The sequence below is a fragment of the Melanotaenia boesemani genome, chromosome 10 (assembly GCF_017639745.1).
Source record: "Melanotaenia boesemani isolate fMelBoe1 chromosome 10, fMelBoe1.pri, whole genome shotgun sequence".
NCBI lineage: Eukaryota > Metazoa > Chordata > Actinopteri > Atheriniformes > Melanotaeniidae > Melanotaenia > Melanotaenia boesemani.
The window spans coordinates 21,633,757-21,659,204 of NC_055691.1; the positions used below are offsets into that span (position 1 = coordinate 21,633,757).

The 25,448-nt window shown below is 37.7% G+C and overlaps 2 protein-coding genes across 3 annotated transcripts; both read left to right on the forward strand.

The window, feature by feature from the left end:
* The first annotated feature begins 111 nt into the window (after positions 1-111).
* Positions 112-4,436, forward strand: LOC121648082 (YY1-associated factor 2-like). The gene is made up of 4 exons (XM_041998021.1): positions 112-268; positions 580-705; positions 3,385-3,531; positions 3,677-4,436. The coding sequence occupies exons 1-4, from the start codon at positions 243-245 to the stop codon at positions 3,915-3,917; spliced, it is 540 nt and encodes a 179-aa protein (XP_041853955.1). The 5' UTR covers positions 112-242; the 3' UTR covers positions 3,918-4,436.
* Positions 4,437-7,752: 3,316 nt separating this feature from the next.
* On the forward strand, positions 7,753-16,424 carry LOC121648010 (glucoside xylosyltransferase 1-like). Of its 2 annotated transcripts, XM_041997894.1 has the most exons (8): positions 7,753-8,092; positions 8,594-8,686; positions 9,682-9,865; positions 10,128-10,259; positions 10,350-10,601; positions 11,029-11,152; positions 11,371-11,543; positions 15,508-16,424. In XM_041997894.1, the coding sequence occupies exons 1-8, from the start codon at positions 7,875-7,877 to the stop codon at positions 15,667-15,669; spliced, it is 1,338 nt and encodes a 445-aa protein (XP_041853828.1). In that variant the 5' UTR covers positions 7,753-7,874; the 3' UTR covers positions 15,670-16,424. The 2 variants fall into 2 exon arrangements, with proteins under 2 accessions (XP_041853828.1, XP_041853829.1); XM_041997895.1 differs by lacking the exon at positions 8,594-8,686.
* Positions 16,425-25,448: the final 9,024 nt, after the last annotated feature.

Consider the following 25,448-nt stretch of genomic DNA (forward strand, 5'->3'; position numbering starts at 1 on the left):
CCCTTTAATTTCCTCATTAGGTTTATCGTTATGACGTTTACAACGCGATGAAATTTCCATACTTTCATCAATGGTGTCACATTTTCTAGCTGTTGTGATTACATTAAAAACAATTGGGTAGATCACTGTCACGTGACCATCCTTCGACAGGAGTTTCCACGACAGCTGAGAAGCTGCTAAATGCGTTTCTTTCGCCCGTAACGTTGATCCATTTCAACTCCTCTGAGACTAATTTTTGTGAAATGGGAGACAAGAAAAGTCCCACAAGGTAAAACTGTCGCTGGTATGTTCGAATGAAGACTTTAACGGGTCATTCGTAAACGGAAAACCTCGGTCAATGGATGAAGCTGTGTTACTGAAGTGTTCATGGCGGCAGGCTGACGTTGTAATGTGGGGCAACTGCCTGTGCTATATGACGGCTCCCTGCGCTTCATTGACTGGTTCTGTGTAGGAAATGCCAACTCAAGTGTCGTTTCACTCCATCTGCGGTTGTTTTTATGGAGCAGGTAGTTTTGAAATCTTAATTCTCATAGTAAAATTGCAGCTGTCCGTCTGTTTTTGTTTTGTTTTTGTGTGAAGGCCAAAGCGGCAATCCAAGCCCTCCTCCGACGATGGGTACTGGGACTGCAGCGTGTGCACGTTCAGGAACAGCGCTGAGGCGTTCAAGTGCATGATGTGTGATGTCAGAAAGGGGACGTCAACTCGGTAAGTGTATCGGAAACTGTTCCTTTTTTTAACGGCGGAAACGCTGCTGAACCAACCTTGGTTGTGTGCAACCTACATTTAGATGGTCAGACGTGTGACACCGTGCAAGTTGTATCATAAAGATCACAGTACAGTTTTATCACTAGCTCACAGACTGTTATAACGTCTCTGCAATAATTGTGAGCAAGCTCATTGTTTTGTAGCATTAATCCGTATAAGAGGGTTGCTCATTCATTAACATATTTGTCACTGAAGTCATGTCCTTGTGGGAGGCATCTCCAACAGGGAGGATAAGTAGGTTTTTAATGTCATGATGTAAGATCTAGTATATTTTGTTGCTGTCTTGCCAAAAACGTTATTTAATTTATTTAAAGCACTCCTTTTGGCAGGTTATTTTTTATACAAATGGGCACCTAAATACAATAGATACCACCAATAGCAGGAACTCTAGAAGGCCTGTACATTCGGACAAATAAATACAAAGAGGTTTGTTTTATTGAATTTTTTTTTTTTTAAATCAGACCCAGGTAAAATAGGAGTGGAATTGTTCCTATTTGTACATGTTCAGTGGGTCTCAGACAGGCACAGACATTTAGCTAAATCTTCTCTGTTCCTGTTTCATGCTTTCTGTAAGTGACACAAGATGTCTAGAAAATTCAGCACACGTGACTGTGTTAATGCTGAATGATTTAGCTGACGCTGGTTCTGAAGATGGTTAAAAAAGCTGTTTTTTTACTGCTGAAAACTACACAGAATAATTATAATTACTTAAAGAATAGTAGAAGATTTAAAGTGGAGACAGAAGCAATTACCAGACTTCATATGGGATGATGTGCCTGACTGGATTTGAAGCTATGACCTTAGGAACTATAGTCATTCTTTTTAACCACCAGACAATCCAGTTTTACAGTGCAGACTTTGGCAGAAGAAAAGAAATTCTTGTCATTAAGAAGTTAATGAGTTGTAGTATGTCCACAAAGGTGCATGTGTCAAATGTTTGTTTGATGTTTTAAAGTTGTCTTATTTTCAAAGTAAAATCTGCAGCTTTAATGTACTGTGTAGAATGGAAACATGTTCAAATTTATCACATTGTGACTGTAATCATGCAGGATATAAAGCTTTCCTGCTGGTTTCAGTAGTAAATGAGGCCTGTAGTTGGATTTGAACCCATGATCTACAAACCAAAAGTCATGCTGCATAACCACCTGACCACCCATGCACGCAGGGAAAGCAAGGCCAGTCACAAATAAATTTTTACCATTGAGTGGTTAATGTGTTCTAGTATTTCCAGCTGATTCTGGAAATGTGTGCTATGCATTTTGTTATTTTCTAACCATTGATAGTTTTTGAGTTATTTAGCGTGTTTAAATGCAACCATTTGATTGCATGATCCCTTTTATGGCTACACAGACTTTGTCTTATTTCTGCAGACTTGGCCAATGATTGCTCACACCTGTTGGCAGTGAGCAAAATTGTACAGTTTAAAAGGTTCTTAAAGTAAGCAACAAAAAAAAAAGGCATTGAGAAGTATCTAGTATTTCAACATTGGTGCAAGTTGAGAAATTGTCAGAATTACAGTCTAAAAGTTGTCAGTGGTGAAAAGACATCTGCAGAAAGAGAACATTTTAACACCCAAACGGCTGCAGTGGCACAAACGCTGTGGCATCAGACACATTCACACAAATAACCACAAATGAGATGTAATCTATCCCATGTGTTGTTTGACATTTTACAAATTTATTGTATGCTAACTTGTAAATTTTATATGTGCCACAGCAGGTCAGCTAGGGAGAAAAATGAGAGAACAAAATGCATAAGCTAAGGCGTGAGGGGGTTAGCAGTCAGACATAATTCAGTCAAGGAGAACACTCTAATTAAATGGCCAGGTTGAGTCATAACCATAACTGGACTTAACCATGCATATAGACACTGAATATCTCAAGACCTTTTTTTATTTACATGAACACGTAACCTTAATGGTTTCATTAGTCAGGTAAAATGATGACGTCCTGTCATTCAAACTTTTCCCACATACACTGGACTCCTGAAATGATCAAGAGATGTTCCGGATTTCTGGGACATTTACATCTCTGATAATCATTAGAAAATGCTTATACTCATGCCAGTGAAAACATGGTATGTATGTAGCATTTGCCATGTGTGCCAAAGTGATGACAGTCATGGAGGGCTGGAGTCTACTCCAGTTACCATTAGGCAGAGGCTGAGTATATCCTTGACAGCTTACCGGTTCATCACAGGTCAACTAAGATTAAAGTGACAATCCAGTCACTCCTAGGGTCAGCTTAGAATTACCAGCTAACCTAACATAAATGTATTTGGACTGTGGAGGAAGCTGAAGTATCTGGAGAGAACATGCAAACTACATAGATGGGGTCCCAGTTGATATTCAAACTGGGAACATGTGACAGTGCACACCCCCATATGGCCCACTTTCCTTCTATTACATGGAAGTAACCTTTCATTTTAGCCTGGCAAGTGTGGCATGTTTTGCCAGAGTTTTAATTTTGAATCAGAACATTTCAACATAACCTGATATTTTAGATTCTTATAAGCCCTTTGCCCTTTCTGGTCATATTAAGTCCATACACCGTACAGGAGTTCAACCCATGTCCTACATGCTGATATAAATGCTGCTGTTTTTCTCTTTGTCATTTTCAGAAAGCCACGGCCTGTTTCTCAGCTGGTTGCACAGCAAGTAAATCAACAGTTTGCATCACCAACACATCCCAAAAAGGACAAAAAAGAAAAGTCAGAGAAGGACAAAAGCGACAAAGAAGTGAAAAAGAAAAGCTATAAAAAGATGAGGTAACAAAGACGTTTTCCAGAGACATAGCTGAACAGATCACCATATGCAGTAGCCTTTTATCTTGGATCTGGTTTTGCATGTCTGAAATATTTAGAATTCTATAAGCTGTTTTCAGGTCCTGTTTGTGTTCCTTTACCTCATCAGGCCCAGGTTAAAGAACATAGACAGGAGCAGCGCCCAGCATCTAGAAGTCACAGTCGGAGACTTGACTGTAATTATCACAGACTTTAAGGAAAAAGCCAAACCCACGTCCACTTCAACAAGCATTGCCTCAGCTGACCAGCACAGTCAAAGCGGCTCAAGCTCTGATAACACTGAACGAGGGGTTTCCAGATGCTCCTCGCCTCATGGGGAAGGTTCATCAGTCAATGGAGAAACTCATTAACTGTCACGCTCCCGGTCAGCACAACCCCGTTTTCTGCACTCTCAACAGCCCCAACCAGAGATCAAACTTCAACATGCATGTTCTGTGAATTATATTTTAAACGCCAATAAGATAGCATTCACTTCATTTGAGGTTGAACTTTTCACTGCCTTTCCTTGATGATAAAGAGTTAAGAAGTCAGGATGTATTATTCTGCGTGTTTAATTCTAAGAACCGTTGCAGCAAACTCTTTTATGGTCCTCTGAAATCACAACAGAAGCATTAAATAGTAGATGTCAGTGGAACTGCACAATGTGATCTTGAAAAACTTTGTTACATCTGCATCACATTCAGGTTGTCATCGCCACACAATAAAAAATGGTTTATGAAAAAAATGTGAATAAGTCTTTGCAGAATTTTTGTTTATTTTCTCATTTTGTTATCATTATTTGCACTTAATGGTGTCCTGTGTTCATGACGATTTTTTTAGCATTGCTTCCATTTTGCCATTTTAACACTTGGTTACCAGCATTACTGTCATTTTATGCCACTGGATGCAATGACTGTTTTTTTACTGCCTAACATTTGAGTACAAAGTTAGCTTTGCCATCACTTGGTAGAGTTTAGCATGATTTATTCTATAGAATGGTTTATATTGTAAAATGATGAATAAAATAAGCTGTAGATACTTGGATGTTTTCTTTTTTATTATATTTTAGCAATGCTAATTACTTTTTTACAAACCTCTTCTACGGAAAATGTTTTTTTAAATGCAATTAAAATTTGAATCTGTCATTTTTAACTCATTTAAACTTTTACACAAGTACCAATGAGATGGAAAAATTATACAATTTGATGCAAGCAACATGCATTGGGAAAAAAGGCAAGGAAAGAAAAGTTTGCAGAATATTTGTTCAAGAGGTTTCTATAATATGCAGATGAATTGGTCAACAGTAAGGGTGTCAGGATTGGTTATAAAAGGGTCTTTCTCTGAAAGCTTTGGTGGGTCAAAGCTAACCACTTTGTGCTAAACAAAGAGAGCTACTGATCACTGAATTTGGGTTTTTTAGATTGTGTGCTTTATAATATGAAATAGTTAAGGTAGCCTTAGTGACTGTTGAATGAATGGGCATGACTTTCAGGCCCTCAGACAGATCACCATACATAGTACTGCAATTTAAATGCATGTTGGAAAAGGGAGAGGTAAAGATTGTGGAATGTACAGAGCATGGGAGAATTGGTTTTCATTATGAGGCATAATATTCAGTGTAGCCCAGGGTAGGCAACTCTGGTCCTCAAGAGCCATCCTGCAGGTTTAAGATGTTTCCCACCTGTAACACATCTAATTCAAATTAAGTAGAAAGCAGCGTATGAAGTTCTGCTTAGTCACACGGTAATTTGAACCAGGTGTATTGAAACATTTTAAACTTTTACTTTATTGTTTGTCTTGTTTTGTAACAGATGGGCTACCTCCAAAATCTAACTGGCCTTCCAAGTACCATCCAAAAAACAATCAATTTCTAACAAATGTTTAGTGTTAACTTGGGTAAACCTCAGATGCCCAAGTGCAACTAAATGTAGCATGCAATGTACTAGTGTGGTGCTCTACAACAACGCTACCATGTTCTTGATCATAATGCAGCATCCACACACCATTATCTCATCAATTGTCTATGTGGGTGATGATATATACATCCAAACTGTTTACATTTTATAAAGAGAATATAGAAGTCATAAAACTACCAGATGTGATGTATGTACATACATAAATTTAAATTTAAAGGGCCAATAATAGATGTTTACAAAGCACATTAGTTTAGCGTATTAAAAATGAACAAAGTAATGATCTGCAATATGTTCAGTATTCTGGCATTTCTCAGTGTTTGCCCTGCACCCACTGATCTGTATGTTTTGTTTCCCTGCTTTAAAACACTTTGTTAAATGTAATGGCTTATTAAAAGGTTTCTGTAAGGAGCCCCTCTGGTGACATTAATAATAATATTAATAATAATAATTTTTGGACACAAATTACTAACATGTGTTACCAATGCATCAACAACTTGCCCAATTTCCACGTTATTACATTAATATTATTATCATTTAAAACTATGTCCCTTCAGCATCCGAATTAAGTGTCTCTTACTTATTAGTGTCTCTTGTTAAGTGTCCTTTTGTGATAAATTACAACAGATTGCAGGAGGTCATTGTAAGGGACCATCTTAGTATATGATGTTTTGGGTTTTTGAATAGCAGATATTAGGGCAGACTTTTTGTGGGATATGTAGTTTTTTGGGAATAATATCGGCATTGGATGGATTTCTCTGTGTCCATCTATTTGTTCTGTTTTGTAGTAAACTATTCTGCTAGGTAAACCCAGTAAGCTCTCTTACAGTATAATTCCTTCAAACATTAAAAGAGAATTAAATGTAATCATAATTGCCCATGAATACACACATCACCACAAGTCAAATACTTCATTTCCTTGAGTTTGTAATCCGTTGCCATTACTTTATAAGGCGTTGCCATGGGATAACATCTGGTGGCCAAGCATTAGTAGCATGGCCCAAGTTATTTATTTATTTATGTCAATATCACCAGAGGCGCCCCATACTACTGCAAACCTTGTCGACAAATTTCAGGGTTGGTCCTTCATTTGAATCAGTTTATTTGGCTCAGGGTAATAGAAAACCATGCAAGGCAATGGTCTTAGTCAGCAATATAAAAATGGAGTTTGTCCGTTTCTGAAGCCAAAGTTATGATGAAAGTATAAACCAACTTGTTGGGATCCATAAACTGTTTAACCTTACCCGATTTCCTTCCATGTTGGTTTACTTTCTCCATCAGTCATCTTGGTGCCGCTGAGTTGAACAAGCGCATACGTAGTTTGTGGAATGGATTTACCTTCTCCATGGCATGACCCCATGACATATTTTTGATCCCCACTACCCTACAGTCCCACCCCTCTCAGTGGAATTTTGAAGTGGGTGGAGTTACTCAAAGCAGGGAGTGTAGCTACACTTTATGAATAATGTTTTCTATAATGTGTGGTTGCCATCTTTTGTGTCTGAATTGTTTATTAGAAATAGAATAAAATGCATACAACAGAATACAAAAGAAAAAGCTCGGAATTTTACTTAATTTCCGAGCTGAATAATGTAAAATCCACAGCCTGCATGTCTGAGATGTGTTTAGAATGATTAATCTCCTCTTGTTGTTTAATCCTTTTACATCTAGAATTTATAAATCCATTTTTCCTCTAACTCCCTGTAGTGAAATGTATCTCGGAAACACAGTCCCCTAGAATTATAGGCCTACCCCCATGCTTAACAGCTATAATCATGCAATCTGGGACCTGGTTTTCTCTAAGCATAGTCATTGTGGTTCAAAAGTCTGATTTATCTGCATCAGTCCTATTTCCTCTTTGCAAAATACAATAGGGTTATTCAAATTTTCGTTTATTAAAACTTCTTAATTGTGTCTATTATGCGGAATAAGGGTTTATGTGGCTGTTGCTGGACAACATATATGCACAGCAATTATTCACCATGTCAAAGTTTTCCTGAAGATCCTAAGTGTTCAAACAGATGCTTTAACTACCTCCACCAAGGCGAAGGTCTTTCGGATCACCACCTGGATCCAGAGAATTTTTTAAGGATTCTTTTCTACGTGGAGATAGGGATGATTTTGCCATTTGAGCAACTAAAAAATAAAGCCCACGGTCACTGCAATAAATAAATAAATAAATAAATAAATTTAAATAAATTAATACATAAATAAATAAATAAATAAAAAGGCTTGGGTTCTCTTCCTATTGACCAAAGGGCGCACGTGCATCAAAAAGTGGGCGTGGCGGAAAACTGTCAACACCAACTACGCTTCTCGGCTTCCTCTGTGATTTAATTGAGGAGATACCCATAGTGTAGCTAGCTCACAAGTTAAAAAAAATGTTTCCTTAGCAGATAATATTTCACGCGCAAAATGCGATGCTATGTTCACGCATTTCTCCTGTGTATGGTCTTCACTTTCCTCTCACTATTGTATGTGTTCAGTCAGCTAGCCTCCACACTGGAGGACAGGGTCGAGTGGAATGTGAAAGCTAACAGCATACCCCACAGGAGCACTCACGACACAGGGAAGATTACCAGGAAAACACCGGGACTGACAGGCCTCCCAGACCGTGACAAGGAGCTGGACAGGTAATTTCGCAAGCCATGTCACGCCGTTTTGTTCACAACCGAGCAAATTATTAGTAGTTTGCATTAACTGCTATTGTTGCAGTTGCTAATTAGAGACGGTTGCCTTGCTGCAGCTAGCTTATAGTGTGGCTAACAACAGCACACGGAACCAAGTTTACCTCCCTAATGGATAATTTAAACCTATTTTAATAAAGCTACTGTATTCAGTGCTTTATTTGCGCTATTTTACACCCACAGTCGAGAACTTTGACGGTGACTGTGTGTACAAAATCATGGTGTAATATATGTTAGCCACCACCTGTTTGCTAGCAAGGTAACTGATGTGCTTAAAGTTAGTGTTAACTAATTCTATCATTAACGTTAGCTTTAAGCTGGATTTAGAGGACAGCCACCTGTTAGCCAACTGTAGGGGGTACTCCAGGAAATATCTAATCTCTAAAAGTTCTGGTATTCAAGTGATCAACGCTGAACATCCAAAAGCTCATGTTTTTATTTTGTCAGGTGTAAATCACTATCAGTTTCTTACTGGAATCCGTATTGGAGACTGCCTGCTGATGTTTGTGGAGTGAACTGCTTATTGGAAACATCTTTTAGGTATGAATGATTTTGTAACCCTCAAAAAATAATACTGGTAATCATCCTTACAACTTTCACTGACTTTCTAGGTCGACATTTAATAACAAATACCAGTTTGTTGCTGCTCTCCTGGTGTTCCTTGTGACTACTCTTGAATTACTGAAATCAGACAAGCTGGTAACAATCTACACTGGCTTCCAAAGGACTTTGTTAATTGGTATAAAAACAAAGAACAAAGCAAATAAAGCATCTTTGACACTTTAAATGTTAACTTTAGATCTCTTGTCATAAACCTGTCATCATAATTACAATGAAATTAACTGCAACTGAACAGCACTGAGTCACCTGTCCTCATGCTTGTGCAGTGTTGCTGCAAGACTCCGTTGGTTTGATAGGATAAAACTGTAGAGAAGTGTTTTAATTCATACAAATTCCTTATTTTGTTAACTCTTGGATGAATGTCCAATTTATATTCTATCCAATGAGCCAGGTCATAGCATTATACGCAATAATAGGTTTATACGTGGAGCAGAATTAAACTCTGTTAAAAAAATAAGTGTTGGTTAAAAAAAATGAATAATTTAGGTGTTATGATTCTCGTAGGTATTTTTTGTTGGCACTGAATAAATGCTGGGGTATTTTTAGTTCCAAGTTTGACATAAGCTTTTTTTATTTGTTTGTTTAGGCTTTTCTAATTATAACATGTACATAAAAACCTATTTTAAATTGGCATGTAAAATGCATTTAGAAAAGTGTGGCAAATGCATTTCATTTAGAAAGCTGTAGTTCACAAGAAGCGCTTAGAGGCAGCACAAAGCATAAATTATAATTCTTGTCTGCATCCTTCTTTAAAACTAATACTTTTTCCACTCCTGCAGGGCTGAGTGCCAGTCAGTTAAGACTGTTGTTGTTCTCATGACTTTGTTTGCTTCACTAGCCATTGTATCCAGGCTGCTGCAAAAATAAAAGCTCACTTTACTTAATTATTTATAAAACTGTGTCTTGGCCCTTAGTGAGAGGTCACGCTCTGTTCCCAAGGGGCGTAATGATGAGAGAAGTCACCTGGCTGTGGTGGCCTGTGGCCCTAGGCTAGAAGAAACTCTCACCATGCTGAAGTCTGCCATTCTCTTCAGCAAAAAGCCTCTTCACTTCTACATCTTTGCTGAGGATGAACTACATGACAGCTTCAGAAATGCTGTAAGTTTCCACCCCAACAAAATAATGTTAAATGTACTTGTGTGTTTATTGGCTGTTGTTAACCACTTTTCAAAGTGTTTTTAATGGCTAATGAAGTGTGAAAGCTGTCATAATTTAGAACTGTTGCATCAAAGAGGCACTATATCAGTCATTGTACAAATTAACTTGATTTATCATGCTTGTGAATGTCTTCTTTAAGTTCTTTAATTTCTTGTAAAAAGAAAAAGTTAAGGCACATTTTTCTGTTTATCTTTTCTTTAAGTTGGAAGCATGGCCTAAGACTGTCCAGGCAAAGTTTACCATCTCCATCTACCCGATCTCATTCCCCAATGAAAATGCAAAAGAGTGGAAGAAGCTCTTCAAACCTTGCGCCTCTCAGAGGCTCTTTCTACCTGTAGGTCTAAAATATTTGACTGAATTAAGCTACAACAGCTGCTCTTTAATAAAAAGTGCTAATATGTTTTTTTTACTCTTTTTTTTCCAGCTGATCCTAAAGGAGGTGGACTCTTTGCTCTATGTAGATACAGATATTCTTTTTTTGCAGCCAGTAGAGGATATCTGGGCCCTTCTTTTGCAGTTCAATTCAACCCACTTGGCTGCCATGGCTCCAGAGCATGAGGAGCCACGTATTGGCTGGTACAACCGTTTTGCCCGCCACCCTTACTTTGGCAAGACGGGCATCAACTCAGGGGTCATGCTCATGAACATGACACGTCTCAGGGAAAAATCTTTCAAGGTAAAGATCATTAAGTGGTGTGATAACTAATATCAGCTGTTGTCTAAGAGTCGTACCTCATTATCTCATGAAATTTTGTTTCACATTGTTAATTTCAGCTATACAGCACATATTTAAGTAATCAGTTTAAAAAACAAACAGCTTTGCTCTGTGAAATTTTAAATATTCCCAATTCCACTATTGCATTCACTGACTAAAACAAATGGAGACATAAATTTATTGAGAGAGGAACCTTGTAAGAGTTTAATGTAGCTGTGCTGCATTAGCAAGAATCTCCAGCTGAGGTCACTCTTGTTATTTCCTTTGAAATCTTCCCAGAGAGCCCAATCGAACAAACTGGTTGTGTGAAGTGCTGGCCAAAGAGCTCGTGAACCACAATAACAGATTTATGGTTCCTTGATGCAAAATTGACTTTTTCCCCCTTTAGAATGACATGACAGCTGTTCCACTTAAGTGGGAGGAAGTTTTGATGCCTCTTCTCCAGAAGTATAAACTCAATATCACCTGGGGTGACCAAGATCTTCTTAATATCTTATTTTACCATAATCCAGGTTGGTATTACTTCATATCCATTTTATTTTGAATCATATATGTCATGTTTGTTCAGGATACAGAACAGACTCCAAGATGAAGATGTTTTGATGTTATGTACATTGACTATTAAATAAATAAATTAGTGAAGTGTTGCAATGGATTTTTCTTTTATAAACTCAGTTATTTAGAATCCTTATCAACCCAGTTATGAAATTTTTTTCTTTGTCTGTTACAGAAAGCCTATATGTATTCCCATGCCAGTGGAACTACCGGCCAGACCACTGTATGTATGGCAGCAATTGTCAACAGGCTGAACAAGAGGGTGTCTTTATTCTCCATGGTAACAGAGGAGTTTATCACACTGATAAGCAGCCAGCATTTCGGGCTGTCTATGAAGCCATCCAAAAGGTACAAAGAGACGCCCTGAAGTCAGGTTTTATTTTTAAGACCGTGTATTGGGGAAAATAAAAAAATCCTAATTGCACATTTTTTTAACACAATAAGTTGTTGATAGATGTTGTATATGAAAAACATTTAATATATTCTTTAGCTCACAAGTTGTAAGGGTAGAGCAGACTAATTGGAGAGGCATTTGTTTGTCGTTATATTTTCAATAGGCACTCTAGACCTTTTCTCATATGGATGTTTCTGTCCACCACTGCTTAGTCAATAGTCTGTTAAAGAAATCTTTCATCCTGTCTCAGGTGTTTTAAAGCAGGCAAATGAGGCTCACCAGACTTTGGACTGTGACACAGTTGAATCTTTTTAGCTCAAATTGCTGATACTTCTCAGTTGATGCACCTCAAAATGTAGAAGCTGAATATATTCTAGTTTGATCCTGAATACTTAAAGTAAATACTTAGTATTTAATACTTGAAGATAGAAGAAGACATCCTGAGACTTCAGGCAGACCACCGCAGTACAAGCAAACAGCTTCAACAGTTCATGCTGAACAAGCTTATCGTCTTGACCCTGTCGTCTTGCCTAAATTCACTGCGTTGCTGCCATGTGATTGACTGATTAGCTATTTTTGGTCACAAGCAATTAAATGGGGACCTAATGAAGTAACTGGTGAATGTATATTGTGGCAGCTTGGCTGACCACACATGTATTATAAAGCATCTTTAATCCTGGTTGTGCAGTGTGTAAAAGGTTTCTTCCATTTTCTTTTTCAAGCCTGAAATAGAGAGGGGTAAAATCTGAGTCAGTGGTTTTTCAGAAATGATAAGATTAATAACCTAAATGAAGGGGTTATAGCTAGGTTCCCCTTTTGGTTTTCTCTGTTTTGGACAGCGACTCTACTGCTCTGGTGGAACAGTGTGTGTGTGTGTGTGTGTGTGTGTGTGTGTGTGTGTGTGATAGAGTGTGTGTTATTTTTCTTATTTTCCTATAAGGTTGTATGTTGCATCTTTGCCCCATAAAGCTCTAAAACATGTAAGTGTATCTGTGCCAGGGTTTAGAGCCTCAGCTTGTAATAGATGAGAACATTTGTTTAGACGTTTCTTTGGGAACTTTAGATCAGATCAAAAGAGGTCTGTTTTAATTTTTTCACTATTTTAGGATAAGAAAACTTTAAAAGACTGTCAAGTTGTTACTGTTTGTAATATCTCCTCACCCTTAGTTTTAACTTGCAAAGCTCAAAATGTAGTGACAGTAAGCAGGCAAGTCACCTTTAGAAGTCACTTGTTATTTTGCAAGTGGCTTCCCTCCGATCTGCTCTTGTTGATTTCAACACACTGGTCCAACATGCAGGCAGCAATTGAGGGAGTATAAGAAGCTTCATTAGCTCTTCTCCATCCATTACCAGCACAGGGCCTAGCCTGGCCGCTATCAGTGCAGGCAATGTTCTCAGCCATTAAGTAAACGAGCGGGCTTCATTACAGGCCACTCGGCCCTCAAACCTCCATCAGTCTCTCAGACACACGTCTCATTCCAGGTTCACCTGATTTTAGAGGATAGAAGAGTACTAATACATTAAATATAAAGCAATTGAATGATGTAAGTCTTTGTTGTAGAATTATGGCAGCAGAGGACTGAAAAACATCCCACCCCTTGTTTCCAAAGCAGTGTTTTTGTTGAAGTTTTTATCAGCTCTTCTTTCTTCAGTTCCCTTGGTCCCCTTCCACTTTGTTCCCACTCACTCCTTTGATGACAGCATCCTAAAGCCCGGGGCAGGCAATTCTGGAGGAAACTCTGATTTCCATTCTGCCAAGAGCTCCTTAGTTAGCCCAGTTCCCAAGGCAGGCTCTCTCAGCCTGCAGAGGAGCTTCCAATAAAGGCCACTACCATTACCCAGCCAAACCCACGAAAGAGTAGTAAAATTTTTAGTACTGATGCTAGTTTCAGACATCATGATGGCTGTGTGGACAACGCAGCATCCACATAAAAATCAATAGGAGGCTGTTAATGGTACTTTATTGCCTGCTGCACTATATGAAAGATAATAAAGAAACTGTGCTTTGAGTACTGTAATGCTTTCCAAACTGGAGTCAAATAAGATGCTGTAAAATAGTGATTTCTTTTATTTACTAGAGCAATAAAAGATTGCTGTGCCTCAATGTAAAAATGAAAGACCCATATCTTTATTTCCATGCGGAATGTGACAAGTGCCTTTATTGTTATTAACTGGTTGGAAAGCTGGAAGTGTTTTCTTTGACATTTATTCAGTGACACAAAAGCATCCAGTGAGGAAGCATATCATAATGCTACAGCTGTGGCTGTCTCAATTGCTGTCACGCCTTAATAAACCCATTTGTGGTTATAGATATTCCACATCTAAAGTCTCTGAATGGGCAGATATGAATCAAGTGGAGAATTATTGTCTTGAACTGAAAGTAATTCATAGGATGTTAATGTCGTTTTTACAGCCTTATTGTACTTTTCAAAGAAGGCAACAGCTGTGAAAACATTTCGTAATTATTCATTTATACTTTTAGCATGGATTTTACTTGGATGTTTTACTTTAATATGCATACATTTTTTTCATCGTGTAAAGCACTTTGTGTTGCCTTTGGCAAGAAAAACGCTTTATAAATGAAGTTTGATGTGAATTGATTAACAGCTGCACTTTAATTAACCACTGAACAGCCACTGACAGAACAAGACAAATCCATTTTCAATAAATATAAATTCATGAAAAAATATAGAGGCAAATATTCCACTCTTGGAATAGCTTGAATAATGAGACAACTACACATAACACACATTAAGTTATTTATTTGATAGTGTACAAGGTGTCCTAATTAACGGACATTTAAGATGACTATGAATTGTCTTCAATTTTATTTAACCATAATAACATGCTAATATAGCGTTACGTTTGTACATTTAAATAGTTTCTACCAGCTTTAAATGTCCAACATTTACCTAACTTTCCATTTCTCCACTCTAACCAAAGTTGCCTGTTTTTAAATTCCCCTACCTGACTCACTCCACAAGACTGGCCAGGTCGAAGTCTCTTCTACGTGCACACACACACACACACACACACACACACACACACACACACACACACACACACACACACAGAGAGAGAGAGAGAGAGAACAGCAGTATGAAACCACCACTTTAGTTAGCTAGTTTTATATAATTTAATATGCCAGTTACCTGCTGTTTAACATACAAATTTCACTCACCGGGGCCCCGTTTCAGAAAGCGGGTTAAACAAACTGAGTTTAAAGAGCAACCCTGGGTTGACCAATTCAGAGTTTTCTCTAAACCTGCTTTCTGAAACGGGGCCCAGGTTGGACGACAGCGTCAGGCTCCCCCCCACCCGTAAATGTGTAACTGTAGTGTCCCCCGAATCGATCGTGGAAACAGCCCCAGTAGCAACACACTCACTGACACACTGAAACAGTGTGATTTGACTTTATCTTTTCATGTTTTTTCTTTGCATTCGCTGTCCATTAACTACTCGTACCGCCCAAAAAATCTCTTCCTCTTCTTTTTCTGCTGCTGCTGCATCTTCTTCTTCCTCTCGTCCACCACTTTTTAATTCGCGGTTGTCTAGCAACCAGCCACCAGCTGATAGGAATGCAGGTCAGGATCAGGACAGACGGCCAAGCTGCTTTCTCTCTGCGGCGGCTCAACGTCACTTTTGACGGAATTCCTCATGGTCTAAACGGGCCGGCTTCGTGGCTAATTTATGACCGGGAAAGTGAAAGTTATGTCATGAAACATGTTGATACACATCTTTGAGCATTTTTTTAGTGGTTATACGGAAATTTGTGACCTTTTCTAGTGGGTATACGCCGTATACCTGCATATCACGTAGACTACACCACTGATTCCAACCATCAGGAACATAACAGTGGAAAAAATCTAATATCTGAAATAAAAAAAAATAACCCACCCTTGTTTCTCTTTATTCCAGTACCCGTTTGGCGAGAACATGGAGGTCTCACTGCTTCAGCCGCTGGAAGCGTGGCTGCAGACAACCACACATACCTACTGTGGCAGAGCTAGCCATCTATTTACCAAGAGGCTAAAACAGATCATCAAATCTATACAACAAGATGCAACACGGAAAAGATGATGGTAATCACCTTCAAACACCAGTCTGTTATTAGTGCCTAATGTCGCTCTGTTACCTTTAAATTACTTCTGTGCAGACGAAGAGCTGGAAGAGTCAACATCAAACAGACACTCATACAAACTGTATAATAACATGATGGAAATGGAGGAGAATGATCTGTGGAACTGGTTTAAAATGTTATATGATACCAGTGTTGGTACATGTCTGACCAATGAATTCAAAGTCAAGTTACACATGCTTTCTCGTTTTAATGGAAAATGCACTAAGTCCACTTTGCCCAGGAGAGATTTTAGACTTCACGCTGACAAGGACACTTCCTTTGTTAAAGACAATCAGGTAGCAACACTTTATTTTTTACAGAAATCACAATAACTTTGTGTCATTGTCTAAGGATTTTATGAGAAAAAGAAATGTTGACTTACTGAGAGTATTCTATTAGAATTTTAATATAATTGTGTTTACATGTTGTTTATTTTTTACTAAATATATCTTTAAAAAGTCATTATTTTCAGGTACTTGTTATTTTTTATTGGATACTTTCATTTTGTATCATCGAGCAGTATTTAGTTCTTGTTGGACATCTGTCATGTCATTTTCTCCCCTGCAGAATGCATTGATTCCTGTACTGTGGACGTGGTATGAGTTATTTAATTTACTTTAGCTATAAAAATGCATTTTTTGTATAACTGGTGTATGCTCTGAAATAAGTCAGCATCATGAAATTGCTTCTAGATAGGTTTATAAAAACAAACAAAAACTAAACTGTACACCCTTTTTAGGAAATGTAAAGTAAAATAATACCTGTAATTTTGGTATAAAGTCAGGAGAAATCTTAATTGTATGGTTAATAAAACATTTCTAATGGTGTCTCTACCAAATACTTGCAATAAAGCAGAAAGTCATCTCAGCTGTACAGACTGTTTCAAAGTTCTTAGTGTTGCTTTAAAAGAAAATATACAGTGTTTAGTGCATAACCTCTGCAAAAGCTGCAGAAAACAGCTACAACAATTGTGTTCATTGTTGGGTAGATAGATTAAATTGTAATTAAATGATTTTCACACTATTGGAAATGTTTAATCTATTTTCTTAGAAGTGGTTTTATATTCTTCAGACTTTCATTACCCATCATGACCACTTTTCATAAACTTCACTTCTTGCCTCACAAAGACACAAAACCAAAGCATGAACCAAATCTTAGAAGGTTGCAGCAAGCTGAAAATAAGAAATCCGTGTGTGAAAGTGAAGAGTTGAGAAAGTGTTGTTTGTTAGCCAAAAAGGAGCTGATGTGTCTGGGTCGGTAGCCTCTGGCTCTTCATTTCACAGGCAGATTGACAGACGTGCTTGGAATCAGCAGTAGGTCTGTGTGATGAATTTAAGATGTCTCTATGCTAAGAAGCTGCCCAATATATCCATTTTCTTGTCAAAGAATTGCTTAGTGTGCAGTGAGTGTCGAAAAGGTTTTCCATCTTTGAAGAAAGCGTTACCACTAGAAATCTTATGTTACTTCTAAATCTCAAACCAAAAAACATCAAACCTTTTTTTTTTTTTTTTTTTTACATTTGCTTACTTTTACCAACACTTTCCTTTATTGATGCTTTGCATTCATCTTAAGAAAAACTTGCACTGTGCACTAGCAGCAGTGCTAACTTTGATTTCAATTTGCAGATGTGCTCTTAGTCCTGGAAAACAAAAGAAGACCACAGGAGGTTCAGTTTTATCCCTCCCATCTCGTGGTAATACATTTGCAGAGAGATGTTCAGCTAAATATCTTTTGGAACAACCTTCACAAAGATGGATGTTTACAACTTCAAAATGCAAAGTGTGTTCTGCATTTAGGGGAAAGGCTAATGCTGCTGCAGCCTGTTTTACTTCCCCCTGAGTGTAATGGTGATTGAGATCTTATTCTTTTACAGTCTGTCAGGGGCTGCCAATGGATTATTCATGTTAATGCTTGCACCACTTTGCCTCCTTGATGCTCAATAGTGATTTAAAGTCCTGGCATAAATTAAAACAGAGCCAAAATGGCCCAACAAAGAGTGAAAAGGTTCACACAATAAGGATTATATATAGCATTGGGAGTTAAAGTCAGTTACACAGTTATTCTCAATTTTAAACCTTTGGTACCACATGTCCTGTGGGCAGGGTGTGACAAACATGTATTTTACTCACTCAAATACCTACATATTATAGACCATTGGAAAACTAAGATGTCTTAATGTGTGAATGATTTATACCGTTCAATGCTACAATCATAACTGTACATTCAGTAAACACTTATTTCAGACCAGTCGCAAAATATTTTAACTCCAGCAACAAAAACACTCCTGTTATATCAGCAAAGGTCCAGTAAATGTAGTCCAGTAAAAAAATAGCTGGTTCACAACAAGACCTTTATCCATAAAACAGTTTTAGGCAAAAATTGCAGGATTTTAGGAAGTTTAAAAAAAAAAATTACATTTGACCATCAGTCCACTCACAGTCACACAATTCTGACTACTCAGATGTTCACTGTAGTAATTTGTAAAATAATTTAAAAAATTAACATCTTTATTTTTATTTCACAACTTTGTAGTTCACCATCTTTCTGGCCAATCCTCATGACCTCAGAAAGACTTCATGGAAAATCTATGTGAACATCTTGCTTTAAACTTGATCGGCCCTCATAAGTGACAGACATAACCACCTACTTTAAAACAAAATAATAAAACAGGACAATTGTATCTATTTTCAGATGGTAAAAATTTAGATTCTAATGTTCAGAAAAAAAGTGTGTTTTAGTGCAATGTTTAGAAATGTTTAATGATTATTTTTGTACTTTTCCAAAAGTGATCAGTGTTATATGTCTCCATAGAATCATTGTTACTATGATGATATCACCTGTCAAATAGCAAAAAAATATATCTGTGAGGTTAGAGATTTCTCCTCTCTTCTATTGCAATTTACTCAGGGAAAGTAACAGGCGACATTTTTGACACTGGGAATACATTCTTTGAGGTCTACACGTCCCTAGACACCAAGAACATGCATATGAACCTTATTATTGTGGAACAATTGTTCCTTTACTGGGTATGTCTTTTTAGGCATTTTTTTCTTTTAAAAAAATCCCATACTGGGGGGGCGGGTCCCCCAGGAGGGTCCCAGAGTTATCACAGGTTGGTGGGGGTGGGGGATGCAGCAGGCTAAATAAAACTTTTTTTTTTTGCACCGTTAGCAAAACATGGACAAATTTGTGAAAGTACCAATGGGTGGCGTCTGCACCGCATTTCCACAGACGCCACCTGTAGTTTGCTTTGCTATGCACAGTTTTATGCATGAAGCCCAGGTAATGCTCAAGGAATGGTTGTCTCAATGAAGAGAGACTACAATGTCTCAAAATCTTAGCATCTGACAGCATGAAGCCAAAGAAGTGATAAAGCTACTTGGGGACTTCTCATCCTGAACACAAAGAAAAGCCTGTTGAGTACTTTTGATATAAATACTCAAATGTCATATATAGTAATGTTGTTATGCTAAAGCAGCATCCGTCACATTAAAAGCTCAACTCACCTGAAGTAGATTGCAGTTTCCTGGTTTAAAACGCCTCACTCTATAGCAGAGGAGTTGATAATTCCTAAAAAGGCTTAAAGGGACACTGTGTAAGAGTTACTGCCAGCTGATGCATTCTAGCATCTCACTTTCTCAAACACGTTTTCCAACAACGGCAGCGGCTGTATCCCAAAAAGCCTAGACAACAGTGTTCACTCTGTTACACACAAAGAACTCACTTCTGAAATTGAACGTTAACTTTATTCACCGCTGCCATATTCACAACGCAGTTCACCTACTTCTGTTTACTTCACAATACCAGCAACTGGACTTCCACCCCCTTTACAATAACAGTATACATGTGTGACCACCATGAAACAGACGTTTGTATTAACCAGTAGCACAGTTACTGTTTTTCAAACTTAACACACTCGGGTGAAGAAGTTCCCTTGGGATCATCATGTGGATTTTATCATTCTTGTCGCTGATATTTTAATGGATTTTTATAGACTCTTTGTTTTTGTCTCGTCTGTGATGATTGTTGACTCGGTGTCGCTTTATAATTGTCTGCGCAAGAAGACAAAAAAGTATTATCTTATCTTTTAGTCCTGTTTTACTGCAACTGAAAGCCGGTGTTTACTGGGACTATGAAAGCAACTGAAACCACGTAAACATATACTTCCGTACCAACGGGGCTGGTGTATTTAGCAGGATCTACTGTTATGCTGCCCATGGTAATGAGCAACACTGTCTAACATGAAAAAAGTTAGCTTTTGGCTAATTTAGGCAGTACCGTTGACTTATTTGTCGAGGAGAAAGCTTGAGAAAGCTGGAACCTTCAGCATTTCTTTTAAAATCTTTCTCCTTGAGCTCCTTCTACCTGGTGAAGGCTAGCCGGATGTTTTTCCTTTTTGTATTGTCCTATTGTATCATCTGGTCACTCTGCCTTTTAAGTCTCCTTTTTTGCTGTCTTGGTGACGGTGAAAACTGCTCCTGTGCTGCTACTGCATATGCATGGTCCTGCAATTTTATAAACAACAATTTACCCGATTTTCCAGCTTGCCGAGGTAGCAAGTCTCTCATTTATTTTCTCCTCCTGTGTCTCAATCACGGTGCGCTGACTTGCAGGGAAAAAGCAGTTGGTGCTAAATGTTCCTTGCCGGCGGCTGTAGTTCCAAGATGGCAGACCTGTCATATGTATAAACAAATCTAAAATTCTTTACTTACAAGAATGTATCAGATCATTAGCTGAGGTCATGTTTGATGTGTCGGTGCGTGTGTGTGTGTGTGCGTGTGGCTGTGTGTAATATTTTGGTGAGTGTTTCTATTATGTATTTCCATTTTGTTTTGTTTTTAATATGCATAAATGTTTTTAATCATGTAAAGCACTTTGTGTTGCCTGTGGTATGAAAGATGTTTTATAAATAAAGTGTAAAGTGTAAGACTGACTGACATCTAGTGGTAAAAAATACACACAAACATGGTTCTGGCACTGGCTCCATTGCCAAGTCTCAGAACCTTGGTACTTTCTTGCCAATCAGCCTGCGTTTACACCAGTTTAACCAGGAGCAAAATGGGAGGACTTAATACATGAAAGTAAGACCAGTAAGAGATTCTGTCCTGAAAGTTGATGGTTATGTCGTCAGGCTCCATTATAATCTACGTATTCCCAAAATAAATAATATATTTAGAAAACCAAATGAATTTCATGTTAGGATGTCAACACAAGCTTCGAACAATCTACCAAAATTTGGCAAAAAGTTGGTTGCCAGGCAACTTCTTTTACTAAACACTCCAGTATTTGATTGCCAATCTGAACTTTATTTTCAACAGTCATCCTACTACCAGGCAGGGAAGGCGGTACCTGCTCGGCTTCCTTGGTTCTCCCTCCTGTTCAAGTCTTTTTCTGTCACAGTATTCCTCCTTCGTTTTCTGAATCTGATTTATTATTTGTTCTGCCCCCCCATTTTTTTCTTTTCAAACTTTATTGAAACACTGCATGTAGTACAGCACTCGTGTGAACACTGACAGGCTGGTTCAAAATTAGTAAAATAATCTATAACATTTTTTGTGACTTACACTTTCCATGTGTTAAGCCCCCTGTTTTCATTGGCAGGAATGAAAAGTTCAAAATAAAATCACATAAAACAAGCGCACCCTGAAGAAAGCCGTGACTATTTTTTGGTCAGTATTTATCTGGTTTTCTATTGGCTGGAGGAGGTTTGACAGACAGCTCATTCAGCAGCCCAAGAGAGAGGAAAAAAAAGTTTTGAGAGAGCAAAAAATGTGTCCGAGTGTGAGGGAAAGAGACCAAGTTTGAGTGCAGGAGATTTGAACCTGCAACAACGAACTTTACAAGAGAAGAAGAGTTTTAAAAGGAAGAACAATATATTTGAGAGACTTTTTGAGTGTGAGAGCAGAGTTTTGAGAGAGAGCAAAATGATATTTGAATGTGAAAACAAGACATTTTGCTCTCAAATAAAAAAAATTACACTCTTGAATAAAGATAGGGAAATGCCTCCATATATGGTCAATGGTATACTATTGTATTATCCACTGTGGAACCCTCTTCCTTTAGACTGTGGCTCGGTGGCTTTTAAAAGTCAGTTTAAAACATCTTTTTAAATCTGCTTTTTATTAACTTTTTCTTTGTTTTTTTTACATTGTTGACTCTTGTGAAGCACTTTGTGATTTTATATATTGAGAAATGCTATATAAGTAATCCACTGCTATATAAATTTTTACTTACTTACTTAACTGTATGAAAAATATGCACGGTATTCTGTTCTGATGATGTAGCAGCACAGACTGACAGATAAACCTATAAATTCAGCCTGCGGTAGCACGTTTCGACAGGCGTTCTGTCTGTTGTTTTCTCCTTGTCTGTTTTTAATTGATCAGCCAGGAACCTTTCCATTGACCATTCAGAATGATTTCTGAAATAATTATAAATAAACAGGGAGTTCATAATAATCTGACTTCTTGTATCCATTGATGAAGAAAGGAGCAATTTGCAGTAATAAAGAAAATTGAGGATTCAACACAGTGATGCATCATGAACCATCATGACATTGAATCGAATCGTTGACAAGATAATGGTAATTGTAATTGAATCCAGAGACCAGTGAGGACCAGTGAAGATGTGTAGCCCTACTAATTATACAAATACATACTCAACACAGTAATACTGCAATGTATGATGTCATCACCGGAGACTTTTGAATTCCATTTCTTTATTTTTTTCTCAATTCTATCCTTTTTTTTCCTGTTATTTTCTTTTATCCAATCATGTGCACAAATGCACTTTAAATATTGCCACCTTTTGAAATAATAATAAAAAAAAGAAAAATGTAAATATTATAGGAAATTCATCACATACAACAGTGTAAATGATGTACAACATTTATGTAAATACTTTTAACCTTGAATTCTTTTTTCCCGCCTATTATTTGTTACTCTTTTTATTTATTTTAATATCTCTTTATATTTAAACTCTCACTGGCTGCTGTTAGAACTGGAATTTTATTGTGGGGAAATATAAAGCTATCTTGTTTTTCCCTGTGACAATAAATAAAATACATTTAGTTGTGATATGCGGATCAAAATGTTAAAAAAAAAACAAAACACACACAAAAAAAACACACGCGGGAACAGGCCAAGGCCAATTGACTTCTTATATTTATTATTTATTATTAAGTAACTGTCTTGTCTCTGCATGTTGTATGTTGAACTGTTCATTATGAAGAGCTAAATTTAATAAGCAACTTATACGTTCTTAATTTATTAAAATTGAAATAGAATTATAATAAAATAAAATTTACGGTTGTTAGCTGCAGTTTATTGACCTCATGCTTTACTAAATTGTAGCAATGCATCAGTTTTTTCTTAACAACTGTTGCCAGGGCAATCGCCACATGCCACAGCTGAACTTAAAGAGTTTACATTTAGTTTTTGCCTCTTCCTGCTTTGCTCTCCCTTCTGCTTGCATTTTTCTTTTATGTCTTATCTTCACCGTCAAGAAATTTAAGAACAGGGACCCTTTGTCACCTATAAATCAGTGGAACAATATTTTTTTATAGATTTAATTGACTATCATCAGAGAACTAATAGAATAATGTCTCCTAATCCTGCAGTATCAGTGAGCAACTTTCTTTGAGGATAAGAACAGCTGGAGAAGAGGATTGAAACGCTGCAAGGCATTCGAGTGAATGAGGAATTTATTGACTGTGTTGCAGCTACTGTATAAGCTATTGAGTTGTCAATTGAACTAAGCCAAATCTTCATACGCAAGGTCATGTTGGATGTGGAGCCTCCTGCTACAGACCTGGCTGATTCACTTCCTTGGATGAGTTCAAATAACACTGGAATAGCTTGGGAAGATCCCAAACCGGAGGCTCAGACTGATCACTCCTACTGGAACCGTACTAGTGCCAGACTGAAGTCATCAACTCTAGCCAGACCCTGGCCTGATGTTGTTCGTTGCAGAGGTAAATCCAACAGAAAATTTAAAGCTCCAGCACCCACTCCACCACCTGAAGTCTCACTGCATAATAAATACGATGTGTTGACTCTTGATAAAATTAATGATAGTAAATGCAATGCAAGGATCAATAAAAACTTGAGAAATAGCCTTAAAACTCAGCCAAGGGCTAACCAACCAGGAGGAGAGGCAAAAATTCACAAAAAAGAGGACTAGAGAAGCTATCGGTACCTCCACACAAAAAGAAATAGACACAATTCTAATTTGGAGACTTTATAACACAGCATGTAAGAATGGCGAAGACGGAAAAGCAAACATTTTCTGATGCATCAGTCAGGGAACTGACAGAGATCTTGCCAACCATTCTGTCTTCACATCCAGATGGTATGAAGATTATTGTCCACACAGGGTCTTTTGGTATTCTGAGGAGGAAAACTGGCTCTGAGATCCTGAAGAAAGACTTTTCTCTGCTATTGGAGAGACTGTGTCAGTTTGGAGCACACCATATTCACATTTCAGGACCCATTCCTACAGCAGGTAAAGGAATTAGCCTGAACACATGGTTGTCAAATGCATGTATCACCCATGGGATAAAGTTCATATAAACTTCAATGTCTTTTGGAACTGTAAGGAGCAACTGAGACCTGATGGTGGGCATCTAAATCTAACTGGATGAGATTACTTTGTGCACACTTGTGTCATGCTGTTGGGATGGCAAACCCAAACATGAGTGTACATATTAAAGCAAAGGACACAGCAGAGAGGCAATCAACCCCAAGCTCTCCCCCCCTCACCAGACCCTCTTCTCCACATCACCCAAGGTCTTCAAAGGATGTCTATCCCAGTCTGGACTCCAGCAACCACCATCTACCAAGAAACACAGAGCTGCCCCTCCTCCCCCTCCTTATGCTCCTCTTATATCATCTGTCCTGGCAGAGCAGGGCATAGGAGGATGTGCAGGAGGTTCACAGAGCAGCTGGAGTTTTGCTACTACTGACAGCTGTTCTGAGATCAAGCCTGGACCCATTAGTATTCCTGTGTTACTAAAATAAGGAATCAAGCACCGTCATCTTGTGGGGTGAATCGATCTAATCTGTTAACTGTACCATGTACAACTCAGAATACAGCAGAGACCAGTGTGAACTTCATAAAGCTAGCTGTACTTAATGTTATATCTCTGTCCAGCTAATGACTTCATAATTTCTCACAGTTTAGATTTTCTTTTTCTGACAGAAACGTGGTTAACAGAAGACACCAGTGCTACAGTTCTTAATGAAACAGCACCCCCTCATTTTAGAGTGTATGAATAAATGTTGAAACAGGAGGAAAGGTGGAGGAGAAGCTGCCTTACTTAAAGATTCATTCCAGTTTAAAGAGATTTCATTTGGCTATTTTACTTCTTTTGAATATCTTAGTTTTATTTTAAGGGGTGTTTATAAAATCCTATTTTATCATCTACAGATGTCCAGGATACTGTGCAAATTTTATTGATGAATTGTCTTAATCATTGTTGGTTATTTACTGATTTTAACCATTTTATCTTTTTTTTTTTAACATTAACAAAGATAACACGACAGATGGTAATGTTAAGGAATTTTCTTTTATATTTGACATGTTTGGTTTGTGGTAACATTTAAAAGAACCGACCCACATTTTGTTTTTTCAAAAGGTGGTAATATTTCTTCTGTTGCAGTCACTGACTTGGCCTTGTCTGACCATTTTTGTGTTATGTTTGATTTACTGAATGTATAACTAACCTGCTTCTTGGCTAGGA